General features: G+C 45.0%; 1 protein-coding gene and 1 long non-coding RNA gene across 2 annotated transcripts in view; one reads left to right on the top strand and one right to left on the bottom strand.

The window, feature by feature from the left end:
- The first annotated feature begins 1,952 nt into the window (after positions 1-1,952).
- Positions 1,953-15,196, top strand: LOC125946859 (uncharacterized). The gene is made up of 3 exons (XR_007467933.1): positions 1,953-2,017; positions 5,381-5,455; positions 15,143-15,196. It is a non-coding gene; the product is annotated as an uncharacterized LOC125946859 (long non-coding RNA).
- Positions 15,197-19,351: 4,155 nt separating this feature from the next.
- Positions 19,352-25,957, bottom strand: part of LOC119459008 (malate dehydrogenase, cytoplasmic-like) — a 32,864-nt gene continuing 26,258 nt past the window's right edge. Inside the window, exons 7-8 of the mRNA XM_037720856.2 lie at positions 22,341-22,454; positions 19,352-19,711 (exon numbers count right to left, since the gene is read on the bottom strand). Of these exons, the coding sequence (XP_037576784.1) occupies positions 19,499-19,711; positions 22,341-22,454 (327 nt within the window). The 3' untranslated portion in view covers positions 19,352-19,498. The remainder of the gene's footprint in view (positions 19,712-22,340; positions 22,455-25,957) is intronic.

The following is a 25,957-nucleotide window of genomic DNA, read 5'->3' as shown; positions in this document are numbered from 1 at the left end:
CCACGTCTTCACATCACACAGATTGCACAATCATTTCAGCTATGCCCGCGTATATGGCGTGACGAAAGCGTTTAACTTTTCACCACTGCCTCGCGCTATCCGTCTCTGGAACAGCCTTCCGGATAGCATTGCGTCGCTCACAAATTATTACGCCCCTTTTTGCTGTAATTTGACGAAACATTTTTCTTCACATTGATAGGGGCCGTTAGCACATGGTTACTTGTCAAACCGATTACGTTTTCAATGCATTGTCATGCGTGTGCATGTGTTACTTTTTGTTTTTTATTCACTATTTCTTTTTGCTCGCTTTTTCAATATTATGCACTGTATTAGGTCCTTTTTAACTATTTAACATACAATGTAACTTTTTAAATTCTTGCTGTTTTTTTTACAGTGCTTATCTGTTCATTTTTCTTTCTTTTTTGAAGATCTGTCTGGTTTTTTGTTATATGCAAATTTCTTCGTTTTGTGCCAATGTTCGACTCCTTGTATCATCGATATTTTTAACCGATTGTAATGTATCGGAACATACGCCCCCCTTACCCTGTGCCTCTTGGTACGCCTGTGAGGTCTTTCTAAATGAAAAAATTAATAAATAAATACTCGCATCCAGCAAGTACACACAACCATCTATCTTCCAACTCGGTTTACTAAAACTCTTTGAGCCCGCTATTCAAACTTACAACACGATTCCTATCAGAACTGTTTCAAGATGTATGGAGCACATTGTAAGTACCATTGCTTTCATCAATGCTACTACTGTTGATGCACTTTCTTGGCATACACCATTGTGTACGCAGCGTCTCAAAGGGTAATAAGGCACAAAATACGCTTTGCGAGCTGTAGGCAGTGCGTGCTCGTCCCTGCATTACGTAGTACTTAAAACCGCGCTCGCCGAGATGGCAACGGCGCACCTTTTCTGCAGCCATTTCAATCATCCGTAGAGAACGTAGCCAGGAAAAGGGGCGTGGCCGCCTCTCTCTTGCCACCGCTGCGTTCGAAGCCAATAGCTGTCACGTGGAGGAAAGCATGAAAGGCTGGGAAAAATGGGGCGTGCTTAAGAAAATGTCTCGCATCGCGCATACCACGTAGAAAAACAATCGCTTCTCAGCCTTTCGGTCAAGATCAAAGTTAATAAATCACATTGTCACGTTGAACAGCATTTGACGCTTTGGCCGTGGATCGGCATTAGTCAAGAATTGCTTTGTATGCACCCATGTTCAATCTATACAATTTTTTTCTTTTGCTGAGCTTGCCCGTGCAATTTTCAAACTGGAAAGAGTAATGAGAACTCAGCTCAAAATTCATCTGTTCCTTCTGGCGGAAGGCGACACGGTGATAAATATGTGTCCATATACTTGCAGGCAGAAAGAAGAAATGTGGCAAAATAATTTTTTAAGGTTCCTAGCTTTTTCAACTAAAAAAAAAAAACGAAAACTTATCAAGAAATGAAGTCTACAAACGGGGTTGGCGCATGCGTCAGCACAAATGTATCGTCTGTCAATCATTATGTAAAACCGTTGTCTTGTCAACTGCCAATTCTCACAAAAAAACACAATACAACAAGTAATGTTCGCTCGACCAGCTCCAGCCACCAAATCCAATCAAACCATTTTGGGCGCAAGCCTGCGCACAAAACGCAAAAAAAGAATTGATATTGATGTTGACCTGGATGTATAATTTGTTTTTATTCATGTCCCTTCATTCGCAATGAGGACAATGATCTAGGGAAAGCGTATTAGAAAATATGCAAAATGAGTAGCAGAAATATACATCGTAATACAAAAGGCCGTTACGCACACTATATTTCACTCGAATGCTGTCGATAATTCTTGCTTTCTGGAAATGACGAAACTCTGTAGGTTGTACAGCAGATGAAAATATAATTTGCAGTGAAAGTGATAGAAACGTTCGGCTCGTTCGTTACATGATGTCTGTTCACTTCTTCTAACAGGAACTTGACCGTGCATGCGCCGTAGTACGACTATGTCATGCAGAAAATGAGGAGCATTGGAAGGTGAGTACCACATGCCGAATTTCCTGCTGCATATTATCGCATTTACTTCAGCTTTGCATATTGCATTTATTCGATTCTAACGCATCCTCGATCGTCACACGCACCATATATTACACGACAGGAAATTAAAAAAATGCTAAACGCTCAATTGTAACAGGCACCCGAGTAAGGCGTGCATTGAATGACAGTGTACTTTTTAGCAACTATGACGAAGTTTCGGCCGCCGTAGTACGGAAAAGGAGGGCCTTCGAAATCAGTTTTAATTTTAAGCTAAGGTCGGTGGAGATGCGATTTGTGCAGAAGCGATATGTGGTATCGAATAGCGACCAACTTCCTGCGCTGGCAGTAGCTTGCGGCACCCGCAGTACGACAAGCCCGGCCTTTGAGATTGGAAGGGAGGATTCGAGATCAGGATGCTGCATCTAGAGACCAGTATTTGTGTCGTAGTTCTGCGCACTTGTGTGTTTGTGATAGTGCGTGTGTGGTGAGCAGTGTTTTTTTTTACAACATAAACCAGGATCTACTTCTTTCGAACTTGTATCTGCCGCCTCGGCGATATATTTCATTGGACGGATGCATAGGCTGCGTAGTTGCACCCTCGTGGAGAACGGACAGGATTAAATATAGCAGTATGTGCATGCTAGCCCGAAGTGCCCACTTGTGCAGCTACTGCCCCTTGCGACGGCCGCAACTATTATGGTCGCTATACTGTGTCGGTTTGCAGAAGGCGCTCCGCTCTTCTTTCCTAGAGGAGATAATTTTAGTGTTACTGTCGGTTTGAGTTTACTTTCACCTTGAGTCCTTTTAAGTGATTTATTTATGACATCTGTGGACTTAATTATTTGCGCATCTCTATGCGAAAATGAGTAGACAAGGTGACAAGATCTCCTGACCACCATATAATAATAAAATAACGATAATAAAGTAAAATTTCCTTGTGACGTCGGAGTGCTTTTGATGTTGTGGGCGGTGGTTGGAATAGGTACCTGCCGAGAGCACTTTTAATAAAAACGTTCTTTGTGGCGAGGTCTTGTGGCCGGTGGATGTGTGGTGGTTGGACTTGGAGGAGTGAAAAAGTAGCGGAGGAGAAAGGCGAGAGGGAAGATAGCAATGCATGGTGACTGGTCGCCTCTGGCAAGGGCTTCAAAAATTGAGGGAAGGGGACGGCGCTGATTGGTTGGCTCAAGCGATGATGCCATCAGGCTGAGGTGGTGTAGTGGAGGCAGCACGGGCGCCGGGGTGGCCTGATGGACCAGCGCTAGGTCGGCCGCAGAAGCGGAGTGGATGCAAAAAACTTGTTAGCATGGATTTTTATAGTACCTGGGACCTGCGGGAGTTTTATGGGGCCTTATAAGTGTGGCTGCCTTTCGCGATCCCGAATTCGAATTTCAAGTCACCGAGCTTCAACCCTAATAGAAAGCTTGCTTGAGGGAATTCACGGCTGTATGTCACGTGATTGCCGTACAGTACGAGACAGTGTCTGTAACGCTACGGAGCGAGGGTGTACCTTTGCCAGCCCATGAGAGAAATTGCTCGGCGGAAATTGGCAGCACCTTCAAAAGGCTTGTAACCGCATTTTGGAATCACGTATTGAAGCCCAATTTCTAACTTTTACTCGCTGCGGCAATCTTCACAAGAGGGCGTTAAACGTTAAGTACAGAAACAGCATGCTGCTAAAGTGCTATTCGGAAGAAGCCCGCGACAGAACGATACCGAACAGAAAATAATGGGACCGGAAGGCTGAACACTTTGACAGTAAGTTTAACCGCAGTGCCCTACTGGTCGTAACCACATCAGGGTGTTTTATGACTCGGAGTTATGAAATTGAATGACCAATAATGAACTGTGCAGATACCATTGAACACGTTTTGTCAGCTTGCCACCGTATTTGTTGAGAGGCAAATCATAACGTGCTTACGCTGCAGCATAAGGCTGTGGATTCTAAAGCGGCACTGTAAATGACTCAGCTGCGAAGAATAGCTAACGGCTAGAGGATTGGTACCCTAAATGTAGTGGAACGCATAGAATAAAACCAAGAATAACTTTTAATGTTACTAAATATTTAAAATTTTTATAGTTTCTTAGCACGAAACACCAATTACAAACGCAGAAGCAACGTGAAAATAATAAACTTGATAAGGGTGAATTTCGTCGCAGCTGAAATAAATTGTTGCTGGAGGTTGTTAAACTGCAAGTTTCGCGAATGAAAAATTGGCACTGGTTCCCTCGAGACAACACCTCGCGTAAAACTGTAGTTCAGGGTCCAAATTCACAAAGATTTTCGTTCGTAAGTGTACACTCTTATTGGCTGGCTGTGTTCGCATATAATACGTCGGATATGTCTAGCGGCTGGCGCTCGCGGTAGGCGCTCTTACGACCTAGGAACAGTTTGGTGAATACGGGTCCAGTTCAGAATTGCTAAGCGTGTTCATTGAAGAGAGCTGTTAGTCAAGTATTTTGGCTGGCAGGTGTTTGTGAGGCTCGTGATGATAGTAGTGTCATGCAGGCCAAGTGTTCGGTCGCTATACAATATGACAATCTTGCCGCCACAATTGGAGTTGCTTCCGTGGTCATCCAAGCCACCCGCCTGCGTAGCTACCAAGACCAGCCTGGTGACATCATGTACCACCTTATCATCGTATATTCCGCCAGGAGAGGTAGATAAGAATCTACTGCTCCATATGGTAATATTTCTGAGTAATCATCTACGTATCTATGCGGACATCCTGTAAATTTGTTGCTTTTAATGGTCAAGGGCATTTGTCAAACTTTGAAACTTTATATTGCGGTTGTCACTGCTGTGTTCTCCTTGATAAGTATGTGCAGTATACAATACATGTTTGGTCATGCATTATATACAAGCGCGTGCGGTGTTCATCTTGTGTGCGGTTACATGCTGCGCCTTTATTTTCACCTTTTTTGTGCTTGTCCCCTTTGTGCCCTGCATTGCTGTAGCATGTTCCCAGGGGGTTGAGGGTTTTGAAAGCATCTCGAATTTTTTCTCATCCACTTAGGGTTTTGAAAGCACCTCACAGTTTTTTTCTCATCTACTTACATAGGCAAACGGCAAACAAAAAGCGACTGATTGATTGGAAAGAAAAGCAACCATTGAGAAGAAACATTAACCGGCCCTTGATTGCATCACCAATACCTTGAGGCTGACAAAAAAATTTAATATTTTAAGTGGTTGGCTAGCTAATCGCTGTTGAAAAAAATGCACGTGGTAAAGGACGAAATACACTTTTGCAAATTGAGCTTCTGAAAAGTTTTGCATTGCATTTTTGTAGTAAATTGTGCACTGTTAGGCTTCCTTGAATGCATGTCGTAGATATTGATTTTCTTATGGTTCCTGTGCTTTTGCAGAACAGGACTGCTTTCAAGAAAGCCATGGGTGACTGCATGCTCAAAGCGGGCAGCTACTATGACACTGTGCACCCGGTGAGAATGAAAAGGCCGACTCATACGATTTGTTGAGCAACATGTCAGGATCATGCAGCGTGGTGTAATACAGCCTGCTCATGACGCTTGGTGTAGCCTAGCGATTGCATTACGACGGCAGTTCCGCGTCTTTCTCTTTTCTTGTAGGATTAAGTAGAAGTACATGCACTATGCGTTGTTGCAAGGAGAACTCACAGCTAGTGTCCCTTAGTGGGAGAAATTGGAAACTGGGAATCTGTGACCTGGCTTTTTGGATGTAGGCAGACGTGAAATAAATGTGGTCGATCATGTGTGCACGAGCAAATAAGTTCTGATCGAGCAGAGGCAGATTATTACTTCATTTGCAAAGCCTCAGAAGTGCCTGTCTATACAAATTAGTAAGGTTATTTTCGCTGTGTGTTGTTGGAATGGCGTTTCTCGCACCAATTTCGCCGTTCACGTCAAGTTCCAACCTCGTGGCAGCGTAGACAAACTGGAAAGACAAACTGCTGCTCTACGAACAGGTCATGAAGCACTGCAAAAAAGATGATGACATCCACGGTGCGCTTTTACTTAGCTTTCGTGGTCAGGAGCTTATGACCGAATAGTAAGGGTTCACCTTCACGGACAAAAAGCCAAAGATCACCAATGTCACCGTGCTGTTCCATCAGCACTTCGAGAGGTAATTTAATACGAAGAATGGCCTGTTCATGTTGCGCAACATGTGACAATCGTATGGCGAAACATTTGAAGAAATAGTGGACGCGGTGAGGAGCAAGCCAACCAGGGTGCATAGGGTGATGCATGGAGTGGCATGATCTTTGAGCAGATTGTGCATGGCATTAACGATAACGCATTCAAAGAACTTTTCCTCCGCAAACTGTTAAGGAGCAGTGCATGACAGCACAGCTGTCGAAGACATACGTAAACCGAGAACGATAGTTCGCTGCGTATATGCCTAGATTCATGCAAGCTAAACAAGGCTATCCGGCGCCCCCGTGATCAGATACCATCTTTGGAAGCCGCATGCGTCTTCAATGTTCACACTACTTGGTCCCTCGCACGCCATTCATGACGTTAAGCCTGATGACGTCAGTTCTCGGATTTACTCATTCACAGCACCTTTTGGTCGCTATCGATTCCTGGTTATGCCTTTTAGCCTAAGGTCTGCACCCAAGTTGTTACAATACACAAGGAATCATGTGTTTGACTCAGAAGAGAACATAAATGCGTACTTCTACTATATATTGGTTGCCTCACCGCTCATATCCACTCACTTGAAAGCAATATGCCATGTACTGCAGAAAGCACGCTCTGCAAGCAGAAAATTCAACAAGGATAAGCTGAAGTTGGCAGTGTCAGAAGCGAAGTACCATAACGATGTGGTGAGTGCAGGCGGAATTAAAGCGAACACAGTAAAAGTTGAATCGATACAACCGTATCCCGTACCTGCCAACAGACAAGATCAGCAGCATTTTCTTGGGCTGGTGAATATTTTGACTAAGCTCGCACCATATTAGCCCAGCGAACGTATTCACTTAGACAGCTGTTGCGTAAGGACACCCTGGGAGTTTGGGACGCGAATACACAGAAGTGCTTCGAGGATTTGAAGATGTTGCTCTGAAAACCGCCCATCCTAACCTTCTTTAATGCAAAAGAGCATCCAACATTATCTGTCGATGCCATCTCATGTGCCTTGGGTCCAGTCCTTTTGTAGCAGGGTAAACCTCACGCTTCCGCATCGGCAACACTATCAAGTGCTCAGAAGAAGCACCCGCCGATAGAAAAGAAATTGCTGGCTATTATGAATGGTGCTGAGCACTTTTATTACTGCCTCTATGGGAAACCATATGTAGCCCAGTCTAATAACCCGCTCCTTGTAGGCCTTGTTAAGAAGTCAATTGATGCAGTCACACCCAAAGTGCTTCGGCTGCAGCAATGCTACAGTGAACGGGTGCATGTCCCAGGGAAAGAGCTTGTTGCAACAGACGCTCTCTCCAGAACCCCCTTGCCATTGGCCACTGCTAACACACAATCTGTAAACACCACATCTCATTCACTTTATCTTCTCTCTCACGCATCCAGTGAAACAGTGACCGCATCAAGATGTCGACAGAGGCTCATTCAACACTTAAACTCGAGATGGAGTACATACAAGATAGCTGGCCAGAGCGACAGAAAATGAATCTTTCAGCGCAGAGATTCTGGAACTGCAACGAAGAACTTCATGTGGCTGAATTACTGCTTTGTAAAGGTGTCCGCTTGGTCATTCTACAGGTTGCTTGCCCATCAGTCCTTGCAAAGCTTCATCCTGGGCATCGCAATATGTCCGCATGCAAAGTCAGAACCAGAGGGGTTGTTTAGTGGCCAGGGATGAATGAAGATATGAAAAACATGGTGAAACATTGTACTACATGTCAGCGTCACATGTCAGCTAAGCAATCGGGAACTACTGTCAGGTGTCCTACTATTGTCCTTATCATGGCAAAAGCGGAGAATGGACATCGCCCCCCTTAATGTGTTCGATCATCTGCTTGCAGTTCACTATTTCTCAAAGTACGTAGAAGTTGAAAGACAGCCATCGACATCTGGTGTCTACGCTCTGTTATTAGCGTCCTCAAAATATACGCGTGGTTCGCCATACCACATGAATTCAACTCGGACAACGGGTCTCCGTTTCATAGCAGCCAGCTTGCAAGCTTTCATGCCTCATAGTCATAGACATTAAGCATTGCCATTGGTCACCTCACTATTCCAGATTGAATACACAAGCAGAAATAGCAGTCACACAATGAAGAACACACTGTCTAAGACTCAGGAAGTAAGGGAGGAGTTGCACATGGCTGTCCTCAACTAAAGGGCAAATTCTAACGTCCGCACTGCCCTCTCCAGCAGAAGTGTTGGCGGGATGAAAGGTTCGCACCCTTATGCTAATGAACCCAACACTGGTGAAGCCAGGCTACCCTACTAAGGCCCATCATCATGGCATGCAAGCTCGTCAAGCTGAAGAACACATGCACAGTGACGCTGAAACCACTGGGATCTGTACAGCATATTTGAATCAGGTTCCCAATCAGTGAAAACTGGGTTATCACTGGTTGGGAACACAGGTGCTATCCCAGAACTGTGCTTATTCATCATGAAGAGAATTGAAGCAGGAACATATCGAAGAAGCCGTTTCGACATAAGAGCAGCCAGCTTGCTGCCCTGAGATGGCGCTATACCAGCTCGAGCCCAAAGATGTGCAGGTTATCTCTACACTGCCTTCAACACGGACACAAATGGTGCAGCACTAGGGACTGTGCCGCATGTTCTCGTGCATTGTGGTGCCAGCAGTAATGTTGAAGCTCATCCCACCCGTTCAGGACGTTCTGCCCGGCCTCCTACTCACATGACCTGATAAAATAAGCGAGAAAAAGGAGCGTGTTGTATACAGAGCTAGCAGCTCGTGCCCCCTAGCGAAATAACTTTAACATTGAGAGCCTGTGAACGAGAATTGATAGATGTAGCCGGACATGAAATTAACGTGGCTGTGTGTGCACGTGCAAATATGTTCTGATCGAGCAGAGACAGGCTGGCTAATATAACATCTGACATGCGTAACCTAACCACTTTGTGTTATCTAGCACGGATCACTTCCCGAGCCTACAGTTCTCGGATTCTTTTCGTGCATTACTTTCACCATAGAGAAAGAAAAAAAAGTTAAAGAGTGGACACTGCCATAGACCCCGGCGGCCCAATCGACTCTAGCGCACCTGGTGGTTGGTGAGAGCAACTGGCCTGCGCTTCCCGTTTCGGTTTCACTCGCGCGAATTTTGGATTACTGTGCGCAACCGACGTTTGGCTATGGCGAAAGTTAATGATTTCAGACCACTTTTCTCCGCCCAAATAGCAATGCTATTGTTTGTCGTTTTGATTTAGCGATTCCCTATTTGTTTTAGCTCAAAACTGTGCGTGCGAATTGAGGTCATGACGTAATCTTTATTTCGACTAAGTTATAATAGAAAGATATGCAGGTAATCATAATGCACTACGGCTTTATTCATCGCGCTTTTCTTTTGGAACAAGCGGTCAATCTATATATGAATCAAAGAGACAGAGTACCCGCAATGTTTTTATTCCAAGGCAAGGTAGAGGCTGAGCATATAAAAAGCACAAAATGAGAAGAACATCGCACAGAAATGCAAAGTAGACAACAAATGCATCTAGACTTACAAATAAATTCTAACAAATAGAGTGAGAACACAGACAACGCACACATCGCTAGAGTTGGCAGTAGCCGACAAGCTGGTGAAGAATGACGCACTGGGCAAGTGGGTAAGGATCTATATGGATCTATGGCAAAAACTCAGCGCACAAAGTTGATAAAGAAGGAAGAAGTGACGTATACACAGCAATAAAGTCCCGAGTCACGACTCGGGTTAACAGAAGTAATGCACAGAAAAGAAAAAGCGTACAGAAACCACACGACACAATATATCAGAAAAGCAAAAATACAGTGTGTTGGCTGTTCTTAAGAGCAACTTGCCCAAAATGAGAAAAAAAGCGAACTTGATGCTTCAACGTTGCCTGTTCGTCCTCGGAAAGGTAGGGCAGCTTGCCCACAATGTGAAAGACAGACTTTATGCTACAACACTCGCAGACCTGTTGCCCCTTCTTATGTGTCGCTCTCATCAAAAACTTAGAGCCCAAGTTACTTGCGTCTGGGCGTTGCTGTGACGCTTCCAAGTTGAAATAGATGGTAGTCATCACTTATCCAAAATTGTGGACCTTAATTGGTGCTAAAAAGCGGTATCAGAGGGCTAACAGCCGAAGAAAACCACTTTCGCTCATTATTTTTCAAAAAGGCTGCACACAGTGCATTATCACTGTCATTGTTGTTGCTGTGATTGGACGTTGTTGTGACCATTTGCTGTAGGGCACTCAGGCGTGGAGCTGTTGGAGGACACATCTTCTGGAGAGTCTTGTGAAGCTTGTTCAGTACCTCGGACACTGCTGTCGGAACAATCTTGCGAGCAGCCTGCGGAAGTCTCTATATCAATAGTCTGTTGAAGTGAACATAAGTGTTGAAGCAAACAGTAAACTCACCAGTCACACATGTTCCCTTTGGGACAACTGAGCGACTGCCCAAGGTTTCCTCCAGCAAGACGCAGTCAGCAGGAACTCCTTCACCAGCTACATGGGAGCTGCCACCTGTAGAGGTTTGGTCAACAGTCAACTCAGTTCGAAAAAAAAGACAAGTCGACACTGTACACACCCTGCTCCTCGGGGCACTTCAATGTGTGGGAGCCGCTTTTCGAAGCCTCTGCCGCAGACCCTAAAGAAAGGAAACAACAACAATTTGTCAGTAAGAGGCTTAACATAACAAAAACTGAAGCACATCCACACCTTGCAGTGCGGCTTCTGCAGTCATGTCCCAGTCACTACTTGAAGCGATGCTCAGAGAACCTGCATATATGTGTAGTTGGTACAAGTTACAAAGCTTGTAGCACAGGGAAATTTAAACCGCCCTTTCAAACGCATGAATTGGTAGGTGGAAGAAAAGAGAATGCATCAACAGAGAAACAAGCAATTTGTGGTTTGTGGAATTATCGACAGTGCCAGCTTTCTTTGATACGAGGTATATGTGTACATGTGCATGAAGGCTTCAAGTTAACGTTAAATAGCCCTTCAATGTATTTCAAAACAAGTTGCACAGGTCAATAGCATAAAAGAATGACAGGAATGTAAAGCTGTTAGGAAGGTATTAGCCCACAATTCACAAAATTTAAGACTTTCGAAGTGTTACTTCTACAGCGAGGTTTCTCCATCGGCTACAAATATCTTCCAGGTTAACTGTCACCACTGATTCAAAAGAAGTGGCTGTATCGCAGATAATTGAGTTTCTGTCAATCACTTACATGGTGCAATTGGTTGCACACTGGGAACAGCCATTCTTGTAAGCCTTGTGTGCCCAGGGTCCATGAAACTTTCAGCAGTAAAATGGTCGCTGCAAACCCTGTACGTTGGGTACAATAGCCTGGCCGGCTTACTCAGGAGATCATCTCGTCCGGCATACTGCATCCATGCTGTCATCCTGCATCGGCAATGAACTATCAGCTGAAGGCGAAGTGCTCGAACAGTGATTTTGTTATTGTTAGCCTCACTGAGCAAGCACGAAAAGTAACCTTGAAGACATGCAAACCATACAAAAGCTTTAGCGCACCTGCCGTCCCGTGGTATGCGGAAGAAACTCGTCCCTGGCTTCTTGTGGGTTCTGCCATTGTTCAAGCACCACGAAACACAGCAGTAGCTGCCGTAGCTTGGACCGCCGGACGGCATGGCATCAGCGCGGTCTGAAAATGTCAGTAAATGCACACCAGGATTTATTCGTGGTCCGAGGCTTCGGGAAACGCGTCGTGAAGCATGCGAGGCCCAGCGACCGCTCCTCAACAGGGAGTTTTCGAGTTTTCGAATAGCGAAAGCAAAGCTTGCGGGCGTAGCGTTGCGGGCTTCACTTAAGGGGAGCCCGCGAGCGTACGACGCGTTCGCCGCTACGCCGCAAGCTTTTCGTACGCTATTCGAAAACTCCCTAATGTTTCGCACCGAGCTCAGCGCACAGCACGCGTCGCCTCGGCTTGACGCCGTGCCCCAGTTTGCTATACTAGGGCGAAATCTTGTACGCGTTCTTGTACGCGTTCCACGATGGGACGGAGGCGTTCCGTTCCATCGAGCCGAACGCGATTCTGCATACGTTGCACAATGTTCACGTCTTGCCGCCGCATACAGCCGCAAACAGTTTTTTTAGCAAACCTCGCCGTCCTCACAAGCTCCAGAAAAAGATTACAACTGCGCGAATAAGACACCACGTAAGAAACACAGAAACGCCCACCCACACGAAGCGCAACGCGTGTGGGCGTGTTTATGTTTCTTACATGGCGTCTTATTCGCGCAGTTGTAACCTTTTTCTGATTCAATGACCCAACTAGCCCAACAACATGTAATTCAACAAGCTTCGCTTGAAAACGTACCTCACCTGCTGTCTCACACACGAAAACACCGAAGCAGCCGACGTTGACGAAACCTTCCCGCTGTCATGCCTATGGTCATGCCTGGGCTTGTCGCATGCTGGTATGGCGAGTACTCTCGGCGCGAAATCGTAGATGCTGCTTATGGCAGTGCGGCTGAACAAAAAAAAATGTCACAGTTTCGCCTTAAGGGCGAAGCAATGAATGCGATAGCAACACAGCAATGTCATACGAAGTAAGGTGAGCGGCTTTGGTAGCAATATGAATTGTAGTAAACATGAGCTTTAAGTAAGCAGGTGTGCTGCGGCGTAAGTAGACGGACATGAAGAGAGACTGGATGACCACGAGAAAGCGCGTGTGAAACAGTGGTGTTGATGAGAAGCGCTTCCCGTGGGCAGCGCGTGCGAAGGGACACACCGGTAGCGCTGCACTGCCGATCCGGGCAGCATTGCATGTGTAGCGTGCGTTGGAAAATGTGGCCCGACTATTACTAACTGAATGAACAAGCATGGTGTGAGCGCGCACAAACACGAATAGATCACACTGAATGACTGCAGACAACGACTGTCAAAACGGTGGCAGCAAGCATACGCCGCTGCGGGCGAATGTACGGCGCATAAAGGTCAGAGCCGTGTGGAGATAAGAGACGGTGCGCGCGAGCGACGAGTAAAGAGCGCGGTTGTTGGCAGAGAAGTGCGCCGCCCCCCCCCCCCCCCCCCCCCCCGCTCCCTCTGGCGCTCGCTTCCCGCTTCCTTGCTTGCGCGTGGGATATTGAGTGCCTTCGCTCTCCGTGATAGCACGCGTCCCCGCACGCTTCCGCTCGGGCATACGGCGCGCGGCGAAGATTTTATCTATAGGGAACCTCACGGCGACGACGACGGCGACGGCGACGGCAGAAATCCGGTTGAAGTGTCCATATAATTGCTATCGCAATAATAACCACGTAAGGTGCGTTGAATAAATTGTTTTTGTGTATAAATAACATGTCAAATATAGGCGCATAATTATTATTTTGTAAAAAAACATTCTGTTTAATTGATGATAACTTTTTGTTTTTCGCACTTGCGTCCTCTGGCGTTTGGTGAGAGCACTAGTTTGTTACGTGGTCGTGACGTACTTCCTGAGGCCAGATTTCGCGGAGTGTCCGCTCTTAACTTTTTTTTTTCTTTCTCTATGCTTTCACTGCCACGATGATTGTCTAGGTCCACTGTCTTGTGAATCCCAGGCACGTTAGGCGTTATGGGCCTCGATCGTGTGTTGTATATCGAACGGGATTTCCTAGGAGATTCTAGAGGTAATTTCTCTTATCGTTCAGGGCAGGACTCGCAAGAACATGCGTTCAGTGACAATTTGTGCAAAGTTCAGTCAATCTTTCTCAAGTTGCCAAGCATTTTTATTCTGATTGCTTTGGTGTTCTACATTCACTGTTACCCGTCAGCTTTAGCTTCGCAAAACCTACGAAATGCTGCTTGAAAGTACTTCTCGTAGAAAAACGTTAAGTGTTTCTCAACATCCGGGTTCATTGGTGATCATAGGTAGAGCGAGAGATAAATGCAATGCTAAGAATGACCAAAGCAAGAGGAAGACTAATTCTGATGTTTTTACGTATGTAGATAACTTCTCGTACATTGAATGTGTATTGTATGCTTTTTGGATATATGTGAAATCCCTATTTACCCCTCCCCACAATTTATTGATATTGTAACGTTATATGTGTTTTGTATTGGCCTTAACTATTAGTTTATTGTTATTTTTTAGCGCGTCCTTTCAATTGCTGTAGCTTTTATATCTATAGTGCACAAGGAAAATGGAAATACGCTTTGCTCCTTCCACCATAAAGTTCAGTATACCTAGAGATCTCGGGATATATATATATTTTCAAATATGCTTCTTAATACACACTGTTGAAATGTAGGTGGGGCTAACACGGACAAAAGTAGGAAACCAAACGCACAACACAAAAACCGTTCCTTACTTACGAATGAAATACCGTTCCTTACTTACGAAAAGCATAAAACATACGCCGTCCGGGAGCTGTACCTTTCGTGCCATCCACACATCTTCGTCAATGATGCTTCTATGTCCAGCCTAGTAATCTATACAATGGGTATTCAATGTGAAGCAGTAAATACATCCTATGAAATAATTTTAGCCGCTCAACAACTTTTAAGCGCTGCTATTCGGCCACGTAGATACAATAGTCGTGTCAATATTTTGTATAACATTTCTATCGTTTTTCTAGGCCAGTTATTATGAAATACTTATGTGTTTTGTAATTTTACAAACCCCTACTTTATTTGTCTTCACAGTGCTTGCGCCGTTTGAAACTTCGTGCCCCTAAGGCTTCACCGCCGTTATAGTGGTCTTTGTGGATGAAGGTAGTTGTAAAGGACCCTCGGATACCTTAAAAAACAAACCGGCTTCATTTTATTAAATAAAGACCGAGTCGCTAAAGTGGGGAACTATAAAAATTCCGACTGTAATAGTCGGCGTGCCCGCTTCCCAAAAAGGCAAATAATTATGACAGCAATATTGCAGTTCAAGCATATGCTACTAAACCTGAAATAACACTGTATGGTTCTTTTCATTGTAATTTAGAAATTGCAATTTTTTTTTGAAGTCCGGCTGCGCTTGCAACGAAACGCGCTCCTCTCTTTGAATAAATTTGACGCATGTAATCGTCTTTCTCTTTCTCTTGTAGGATTTCAAAGAGAAGTACAATGTTGTATTCGGAGAAATACTGGCCAAATTTAACGTGAGTGACGTTCGTTGAGCTTAAATATTCGGCTGATAATGTACCCGAAGGATCGCATAACAGGGTCGCGGCGTCACGTGGTATATCTGCCGCTTTGGGCAGGCTAACGTCATGTGCTTTTTTTTATGAAAGCAGCATTGTCAGGTCTGACAGTGGTTTATCATCCCGACAGGTACAAATAAATGAAAGAAGCTCGGAGAATGCAATCAAATAAGCCCTTCACCTGATAATTAATTTGGTAACACCTTGGGTTCAGGCTGTTTAGGAGGCCAAGCATTGTTCATAATTTGGCTTGCGACAGCCTCAGGCGGACTGTTCATTGGTGCGGAGACGAACGAGCTGTGTGTGGTCATTCGAATGTCTGTCGGGACTTGAGGCTTAGCCTTGGTGACTCATACGATCGATAACTTCCCTCCGCGCCCTCCTTCAACTTGCCAGCGTAGGCGCGTTGTTGTAAATCTTGGCTAGCACTATGACGCTTGTTCTTTGAATGATGCGCAATCAACCGCTGAACACGACTGCCAGAGCCGAAACTAGAATGCAAGCCACAAGGATTATTTTAGAAATTGCTTGCGAGAGGTTTTTGTGGTTTAGGCTGTAGAACGTAAGGCGCGGAACAACAGTATAGTATGTTCCGCTCTTCGACGATCCTCTTTGACGCCACCGTAAAGTACTGGATATGTGCATTTGCCGATCTTCCATTACGAAAGCGTATTTAAAATTTATCCGGGGCTGGGTGAGATCGAACCTGCACCATATATAATAAGATAATCTTAAAGTATTTCACACACGTGCATAGCGCGAACTTCGCGGTGACGGTGCCAGATGGCGCCGCGTGTCCAGGAGGTAGCGCGGGAGAAATTGTGTAATCCGTTCTTTGTTTATTCATAACCGCAATTGACGCCTTTTTATTTATATATTATTGTGTAACTTAGACCAAGTCCTGCTGCAGTTTCTAACTATGGGAATTCTGTCTGTATAACTTCTGCTGCATATATGTACCGCTAATGAAACAATGAGCCCAGCTTCATAAACGCCTCGCACACGATATGTCTATGCATTGGCAATGCGGTGTCTCACTACGTTGTTGCAAAGCCAATCCAGTTAACGTTGACATTCATCGTTACATGGGTTCTTCTGGAATTTTTTACGCCTCGACTATGCGTTATGCGTCCTACTTATGATAGTGTGTGAACATGCTTTAAATTAGCTTGACACAAAGAAGATGAAGTGGAAAGAAAATTTAAGGCTGTAAAGTTATCGTGTTTACTATAAAGTTTACTATGACTATGAGAGTACTGAATATTCTGGCTTCGTAACGTTCGTAACCTTTAAGGGTTACACTTTCTGTATGAACAATCTCAATTATTGGGCATATCGGACACCTGGCTAGTGGCTGCACGATGTACAGAGCGCTACAATTTGGTTACATTTCACGATTTTGCAATTTCTTTTATTTATGCATTCGGTTTATGCCACTGGATGTGGGCTCATTCTTGGTCAAACATGCAGGATGCGTACAGGCTGTTATGACACAATGGGGCACTAAATTTAGAAATGTAGTTGGATATGCGTCCTACTTTTCCGTGCGTTCACCTGTAATCACCATTCTGCTCTCGGCAAGCATCATACGTCACGTTGTCTTCGTGACGTCACTGCGCAGATGTCTCGCACTGTGTATCTTCTACCTATTGTGGCATTTGCATTTCATTATAGCTCGCGAGCCGTGTCGGGTATGAACGTTAATACTACATTAGATTAAAGTTGTAACATTTGAGGCAGATGAACAAACATTAATGAAGACATCCCTTTATTTTGGATGAAAATAAACACAGTTATACGCATCGCTGTTATTCGTATATGATTTAACTAAAGCTTCAGTTCGCATAAGATTTCTACGTGTGCGTTGGACCTCTGCAATTTTTTAAAACAATGAGTCTTCTTTTAGTCTATGTAACAGTCTAAACTAAAGTCATGCTTTGTGAACATTTTCTCGCCATTCTTGTTTCTAAAATTTTAATCAGCGTTGTAGCCAAATGCGTCGTTTTCTATAAGGGGCTTGTTCGTTTCGCGCTCGAGATTGTTAGTCATACCGAATGTATCTGTCGGGTTAAAACGAGTTTATATTGCCAGCCTCTACAGTAGAAAATGCAGATCGAAGGACTGCAGACAAAAGATGTCAGAGCCCTCAGCCCCTTTCAAAACATTTTAAGTAATTCATTCATACAGACGTTTCTTGTTCATTAAAAATGTATTTCATTTCAAAATTCTGAGAGTCCATCCCCCGCTTTAGAAGATGGTCATTGAAGTCCACCAAGCATTTTAACTTATAGGTTGCTTAAATCAGGAACGAATGGTACTTTGTAATGCAGTGAAAGAAAGACAAAGATAAATGATCTGCGAAAGATAGGGAGGTTAACCGGAATATATATATCCTGTTTGCTACCCTGCACTGGGGAAAGGGGAAACTGAAAGATAAAGAAGAAACGCACACACAGAGAATGACAGGGAGATGAAAAAAAAAACGCAAAGGAACGCGGGAGTGTCACAGTCATTCATCTAGGTCGCTCGACCGGAGGAACTTCAGCAGCGCCTTCGTAATTCAGTGAAAAATGCAATAAAACATTTTACGGAAAGTTCGTTGAGGCTTAGGCACAGTTCGACAGCGCCATAACTTGAATGCATGAGGTGACTACTTCTCTCATTTCGTGAGCATAAAGCTTTGGAGATCTGTTTGTTGCAATGAAAGGGAATTCTATATTTTGTTGCTTTTCAATTTAAACGAAGTTGCGCTTGAAGAGGAGCAACATTGTGCGAATACTTGCATATTTCACGTAGAAATGAGCAAAATAAAAGCTGACCTTAGGCAGTATAGAATGTTTGCTTGCCTTTTCTTTTACTAAAAATTGTCCAACTATTTCAGAACTGCTACAATTGGTCGAGTGACGTGAGGTACATCCTATTCGCCGTCAGGTGGTTCCGAAACCTGATGTCGGGGTGAATTCCGTATCCAGGAAGACAGTTCGGCGCAGCTCAAAATAAAGACCTCTAAAATGTTTTACTACTTGTGTGTTGTATTTATCGGCAGCTCTCTGGTATAAGTAGACGCTTTCCTGATAGAATAAACCAGCGATGTAGGCCACAATGGTGCTATAGAGTGAACACATTTGATTCACCTGCCGAAAAACACCACCAGTTGTGATGGTAATAAATGTGAGCCTTTCGGCACCGCAAACTTGTGTTTTCTGAGAGTATTCATATCTTTGAGCTGCGTTTTATTGCGATAGCAATTATACGGACACTCTGATCGGATTTCTGCCGTCGCTGTCGTCTTTGCCGTCGCCGTGAGGTTCTGTATAGAGTCCAAGGGCGATAAGATCGTCGCCGTGCGCCGTATGCTCTATGTGCGAGTGAAAGCACGGCGGAGAGCAAACGCGACGTCTTTCGTCTTGCGAAAGGCCGTGGGGGGATAGGAGGGAGGGAGGGGGGGGGCTACGTTGTGCTGCGGCACCAAGTGCGTATCTGCATGCGACCGGGCGCAAGGAAAACTGGCGGCTCAATCTCGCTCGCGAAAGGAGGAAAGCGGGAAGGCAGTGCGGGAGGGAGGGGGTGCGTAGATCACTGCACGGGCCTCATTTTTCGGCCCGGGCCCAGCCCAGGCCCGTGATACCAAGCCCGCGCCCGGCCCGGTCCCGGGTGCACATGACCGAAACCAGTCCGGCCCCAGCCCATGGTTCCAAGCCCGGACCCGGCCCGGGCCCGTGCGTTCATTACTAAACTTAGCCAGGGCGCGCGTATTCATGACCAGGCCAGGCCCGGGCCCGCTAGAGGATATTTGTTGTTGATGATGATTATTATTGATGCCTTGCGCATTGTAGAGGGCGATCAGACGGAAAATCTGGTGTGTACATGCATGGAAATGTTGCTTTGCCTGCGGTGGTAGCTCAGCGGTTAACCTGTTACGCTGTTAAACCCTAGGACGCGGGTGCGATATTCCCGCGGTGCATAGAGTGTCCATTTAATTGCTATTGCAATAACAGCAATTATAGCGGCCTCTCACTTCTACGCACTAGGGTACGATTGTGCTCAGTAGCCACAGCGCTGTTAGCAAACTTTTCGGGCGTGGCTGTCAGTACGTGCCACAGTATGCGCCGTCACTCAGGAATCCAGGGTCAGAGAGAGATTAAACAAAAGCCTCTTATGCTTGATAGTAGTTAAAGCGGCAAGTGACGAGACCCGGGTATAGAAGGAAACGATGAACGTCCAGAGCGTGCTGTGTAAGTATGCATTGGTTCTCGGCCCTCAGTCCTTGCAGATAGCTAGGGCTTCGTTTCGTTCGTCGACGAGCTCCTTTCCCGAGGCTTGGATCATTTTCCGGGCAAAGTCTGACAGCACTAGTCCGCCCACGACGTGCCAGCGACGGTGAGTATCGATCCGAACTGGGAAGCTGAAGACCACTCCGGCTGGGGCACCATACGAGCCATCGCTCATCACCGCCATGGACACCCACTCATCCTGCGAAGAAGACACGGGCGCCCGCTTGTCCCGTTTTAGGAACAGCCTTCTTTACAGAACTACGTTAATACAATAGTCAATGACGCCAAGGATACGTCAAGGGGAAATTAGCAATGGTTTTATTATGCTAGAATGACAAGGAAAAAAAGGAAATGAAAGTGGGCGAGAAACACAACTTGCCGCTGTACGCGGGAGCTGTGTGTTCGGCTCACACCACGCTGCAAGTAGTTTTTTTTTTTTCGTCCACTTCCATTTCCGTTACCTTATCATTCTTAAGTTGCAATTGAACACCGCATTTATTTTACCATATGCTTTTCTTGGCTTCAAGCAATTGCATTTAATTAAAATTAGAGCCCCTCGTTTATTCTTCAGTTTTCTTTCGTGCAGAGGCATCCTCCATGGGTTTGCTTTGACGCAGAAAAGCTGAATTCGGTTCGCTTGTTTTACCAACGCGCAACGGTGGTATTAGGAACGAGATGTTTGTAACAAGCGTAGAAAAGCTGCGACATTTATTCCACATCACGGCGAAGATCTGATACACTTGCAGACAATCGCTACTTATCCATAAAGACAAACTGTGTGTTTTCTTTTTTTTTCGCTAAACTTATGGGATATAAGGTGCCAAAACTGGCAAAGTGAATGTTGGCGGATGGCGTAGTAGAATCCGACGGACTAATTTTGGTCACCGGGAGTTCCTTTACGTACAGCTAATCCAAGTGGACGAGCATTCTCGCATATCGCCTGCATCGAAACGCAGCCGTCGCGGCAGCAAATCGGACCCACGGCCTCGTGTTTAACAGTAGAACGTCATAGCCACTGATCAACAGCGACAGGTACATTTTACTCATGAACAAATAAAAGTGCCATAACCAGTGATGACGAAAAAAAAGTTACGATACAACGATTCATCACAATCACCCAACGCAAATTGCACAGGTCGTAAGGAGAAAAGCACATATTCAAGATAAGTCGGTATTCAACTGGTCTTTGCTGAAGAACTGTATCGGAAAGCTTGAGCAGCAAAGCACATTGACAAATGAAGGAAGGCACGGCTCTATTGCATACCACCGACACCACTAACAAAGCTAGTTGTTGATACAATAGCAATAGCCTGTTCATGTACATAAGTTCTTTTTCTCGTTTTTAGGGGCGAAGCTCCTTAGGGTGTGGGTCTGTCCCTCCTCTGTAGTATGTAGTAGGTAGCCACGTCTACTTTTATGAAAAAAAATTATTCCGAAAGTTGTGTCCGTAGCGCGGAATCGAACCAGGGACCCCTCGCTTCCGATCGCGCGGCGCTAACCACTACGCCACGAAGCGCACATGGACGCACGCACCACGATGACAATAAATACCCAACATTAACGAAAGACTGCGCATTTCTAACGCGTTTGTGCTAGCGCGTTACGGCCCGTGTAAGAAGCTGGTGTAAGACACTGTGGCCTCTCCGCCTTACCCCCGTATTCATAAACGCTCCTCGACTTGACTTGCCACCGCCTTGGGCAGCGCGTTCGAAACGCGTTGAAGGCGTTGGCAAGTCAAGTTCAAGTCGAGGAGCGTTTATGAATACGGGGGTTATACTCTCTCAGCAGTCATGTGATGGCGTCGGCAAACGCGGTGCACGTTCCGGCATGTGTAAACGGCTGCGTAAGACGCTGTGGCCTCTCCCCCTTACTAGAGAGTACTGCACGTTTCTAACACGTTTGTGCTAGCGTCCCCTTAAGCGGGAGATGGCGCAATTATAATGAAGGGCGCTGTTATAAAATAGGAATGACGTCACATATGGCGCGTGTCATTGGTGTTCGATTCGTCGAACACCAATGTTCGATTCGCCCAGTCTCGCCGCACTAAATCGTTCGATTTAGTGCGGTGAGACTGGGCGAATTACACAGAAGATTCACGGTTTACCGATGATTCCCTCCGGAGCTTTGCCCACTCATCATCATTCACCCCGTGGATATGCGGTGTTTTTTTGTGTGAGACCAACAGACCAGGGTTGATATTACTTCCTACCAGCCTGTTTTTGCCTACAATAAGTCCCGAAACGATTACTTTCTCGACTCGCACTTCGAAGTTATTTTTGTGCAGCAACTCTATTTGCAGCTAGCCACTGCCCTGAGCCCATATTTTGGCGCCCAACGTGGGGCCACCTGGCTGATGCTGTTTAATGATTTGTATTAACTGTTTTTGCATGGAGTTGGAGCGGTAAAATTGGCACAAATTGTTTCTTGAAGTTACCAATTTCGGCAATCTTTGTCCAATCGCTGGTAAAAAACAAAGAGAAATTCTTTTAAACACGACAAATTTCCCTACCTTGGTTCGGTGATTGTCCAGAAGGGGCATCTAATATACGTTTGAACAAAGAAATCGAAGTTGGATTGTAGTTGAATTTTTCTCAGAAGAAACCCAAAACTCTTTCTGATGTGCGTTAAACCAGAAAAAATTGGAGGTGGATCCCAGTTGAATTTTTATTAAAAGAAACCAAAACTGACTGACCAAATAAATGCCAGCTTGAAGTCTGCTCATGCGATCATTCGGCAAAGTGAGGTATTAAAGTTTTAAAAGGCTGGTATGAGATTCCAAAGTTTTTTCTTCGTGTTTGCTATTGACTACAGATAGCACTTGCACTAACCTGAGGGGTTCCTTGCCACCAGTCGTGCAACTGATCTGCTGCTGCGCTGGCTGTAGTTATTCCGCTGGTGCGTTTGCGCGCGGCGAACACAGCAAAACCGCGTTCCTGCACTGTCTGCATATGGTAGGAAACAAAGACGGCGCCCCAATTGACATAAATTTAAACACACAGATTTAAAGGCACCAAATATGCATGGGTTCAAGAAATGACATCTCTAGCTAAATTCACGATGATGATGATGATGATGATATTCATGATTTCGTGGCATCCACTTTGAAACGGGACGGTGAAAAATAGTCACCTAGTCTGATGTATTTAATTAGGTATGTCATCCATGCTTTCATTCTAGCATTTTTGTAATGTTCTCTTTATTCTTTCTTCTTTCCAGAACCCTCTCTACCTACCTTGTATCGCTACCTATGCCTGCAACAGATCCGGTCGTATCAATCTCTTTCCTGCTTTTTTTCCCACCAATACTCTGAATGTATCTTGCTTATCTCGACTGTTGACCTGTTTATGCTTCCGTCCACTATAAATCCAAGCGCTTCTGGAAGGTGTCCATTGCCTACGGCTCTCACTGGATGAATCCCTTCGTATTCGTTTAGGATGTGCTCCAGATTTTTTCTGCAGCATACACATGCCTCAACTTGTTGCGAATATTTGCTCCGGTATGTTTTTTTTTTAGATAGGCAACCAGCTCGATCCTCGAATAGCAAGGGGCTGCCCTTTGTGTTATCGTACAGATTTGCCGTTCTAATTACATTCTTTGCATCCAATTCACTGTCTCTGTTTCTCTCACTTTCTTCGGATGACTCCTGGTTGTCTGTTTAAAACTTTCAATTAACCTGGTTGCCAAGTTTCTTGACCTCTTCCTCCATTCTGTGTCCATGATTTCAAGTACAGATACTTGTGTACGTTAGACCCCCAATAATTTTGATCCATGTTCCTGAGTCTTTCTTCAAAAATAATTTTTCTCTGCGCTTCTCTGACTTCAAAAGAGGCCCAACCCATGTCACTCTGCACTGCCTCATTTGTGGTATTACCGTGGGCTTCCAAAGCCAACCGGCCTACTGATATTTGGTTAACTTCCAAACCCGCCAATATATCCGATTTTAAGCATATAATGGCATTTGCGAATGTTAGCGCTGGCACCATTACTCTTTTCCAGATTCCACGCACCACCTCATACTTATTGTGGCCCCACAGTGCTCTGTGTTTCATTATTGCTGCATTCCGCTTCCCCTTTATTTTCAGATTATCTTGGTGGTTGCTTGAGTACCTTTTTCCTTCGTTTATGTGAACGCCGAGGTACTAATATTGCTCCACTATGGGTATTACTTGCTGTTGAATTGACACCATGAAGTTGCTGGTCTCTTCATTAAAGATCATAATTCCTGATTTCTCTGTGCTGAACTTAAGGCCTAGATTTGTCGCTGCATTCCCACAGATATTCGCAAGTATCCGTAAATCTTTTTTATTGTCCGCTAGTAGCACAATGTCGTCCACATACACCGGTCCGGGGACCTTCTATTTTTAATATTGCCATACAAAGCGTACGCGGTTGTCTCTATATACCTCGCTCAGCAGCCCTACTAAATCTTCTTGTATGCCTTCGTGCTTAAGAATTTCCCATAACAATTCCTTTTCTAAGTTGTCAGAAGCTCCTTTAATATCTAGAAATCATATCAATAAAAGTCCATTCTGAGCTACTGGAATCTCTATAGACTGAGTTAATACAAAAATCGTGTCCTCTAAACGTCTGCCTGGCCTGAACCCCTTCTGTAGTTCCCCCAGTACATCATTTTTCTCCACCTACTTGGACAGTTCTAATTTTATCGCTTCCATTGTCATTCTATAAATCACCGACGTTGCTGTAACTGATCTCCACAAGCTCGTCTTATCCTTATCACCTTTGCGTTTGTATATGAGCTTCATCTTGCTTTCACGCCATCCAACCGGAATTTTCTTGGTTCTAATCACTTACTCTATGGCATTGGTCAGCAGTGCCTTTATCTTTCGACCTTGGTTTTTGATTACCTGTATCGGGATTTCATCAGGTCCTGCGGCCATGCTATTAGGGACATTTTCTTCTGCTTTTTCCAGGAAAAGTTTCTACGCTAAATTTTGATCTCACAGGATTCTCTGTTGTTGCTAGATCTGTCTGAATCTGAACTACGTTTTCTTTCTTGCCTAAGTTATTCCCCATAACGTCTGTGATGCACCGCAGCGCATCGTATCCTTCGAAGATGTTACTGTCTTCACCCCCTAATGCCGTTTTCGAGTTTTTTGCTGGAGCTCTGAGTGCTTATACATTGTTTCAGAATCTTTCTGGGGTGCCTTTGGGTATTTTGCGAATGTTACGCATCCAACGTTCACTTGCGCATTTAATTTTCTCTTGCACGAGCTCACTTGCCACCCTTTTCTTTTCTCGGTATTTGTTCCATGTAATGAGCTCTTCTTTGTGCAATCTCAACTTTTAGGTTTCTCGATGATCCTAAAGGCCTGCTTACGCTATTCTATAGCTTGCATTATTTACTTGTTCCACTACTTACGTGGTTTCCTGTTTCCAATCGAACAATTGTTTTGCCGTGCCTGTATTATCTCCCGCTGCATAACGTCTACAAGTTCCTTATATTCCCAGACTGTTGTAGGGAACGCCTCCATTATCTTCTCTATGCTTTTTTTTGCGATCTCTGTTATCTGCTATTCACTCATTTTTATTAATCTTGATGCTATTGGTTCATGTTTTGTGCTAGTATCTCTCCCAAACTTTAAAAGTTAAATGTCTGTGATCGCTACCTAGGCTATTTAAGCGAAGCTATAAAGCTTCGCTTAAATAGCCTAGGTAGGCCTAGGCTCACAGGTGTCGGCGATGGTAGTGGTGGTGACGGTGGTGGTGTCACGCTAAAAAGTGGGCCAATCCTGGTGATAGTGCAGAAATAGTCCAAGCTCAATGGCACATACCCTTGTGGGCTCGGGGACCTGTAACGCGCCCTTGAACTACCCTTGTCACACGTGGGACCCACAGAGACAAAATCACCAACCCTTCCCCTGTCAAGAAAAGGGGGGGGGGGGGTAAGCGAAGCTTGTCGTCTGATTCTAGTGCGAGGGCTTCCGAAGCCCAGGCGAAACGTCAGCGAGGAGCCGCGGACCCCGAGTTTAAGGCAAACGAAGCGGAACGCCTGTGACAGTGTCGTCTTGCCACAAGCTTCGCTTACCCCCATTTTCTCGACAGGGAAAGGGCTCTGTTTTTCATGTTTGTGTATTATCATTTGGTCTAGTTCGTAGACAACTTCTGAGACTAAGGCGCAGTCGATTGATGACTGCGTGTTTTCGCATTGCCACGTTACTTGCCCATGACACGTGTTCTCCCTGTTAACTACTGTGAGGTTTTCTTCATCACACAGATCAAGCACTAAAGAACCATTGTAATCAGTATATCCGCGTAAATCCTCCATGTGTGCATTTGTATCTCCTACGTGGCCTGATTTGTATATCTACGTGGCCTGATTTCTTGAACGCATTATTATCGCTTCTAATGCAATCAGTGATTTTTTAAATTTATCTTTGTTATCACTACCTGTCCATAGGTAAGCTACTCCAAGCCCCGTCTTTAT

Source organism: Dermacentor silvarum, chromosome 7 (assembly GCF_013339745.2).
Source record: "Dermacentor silvarum isolate Dsil-2018 chromosome 7, BIME_Dsil_1.4, whole genome shotgun sequence".
In the NCBI taxonomy this organism is placed as follows: Eukaryota; Metazoa; Arthropoda; class Arachnida; order Ixodida; family Ixodidae; genus Dermacentor; species Dermacentor silvarum.
This window is presented reverse-complemented; position numbering and strand designations above follow the sequence as displayed.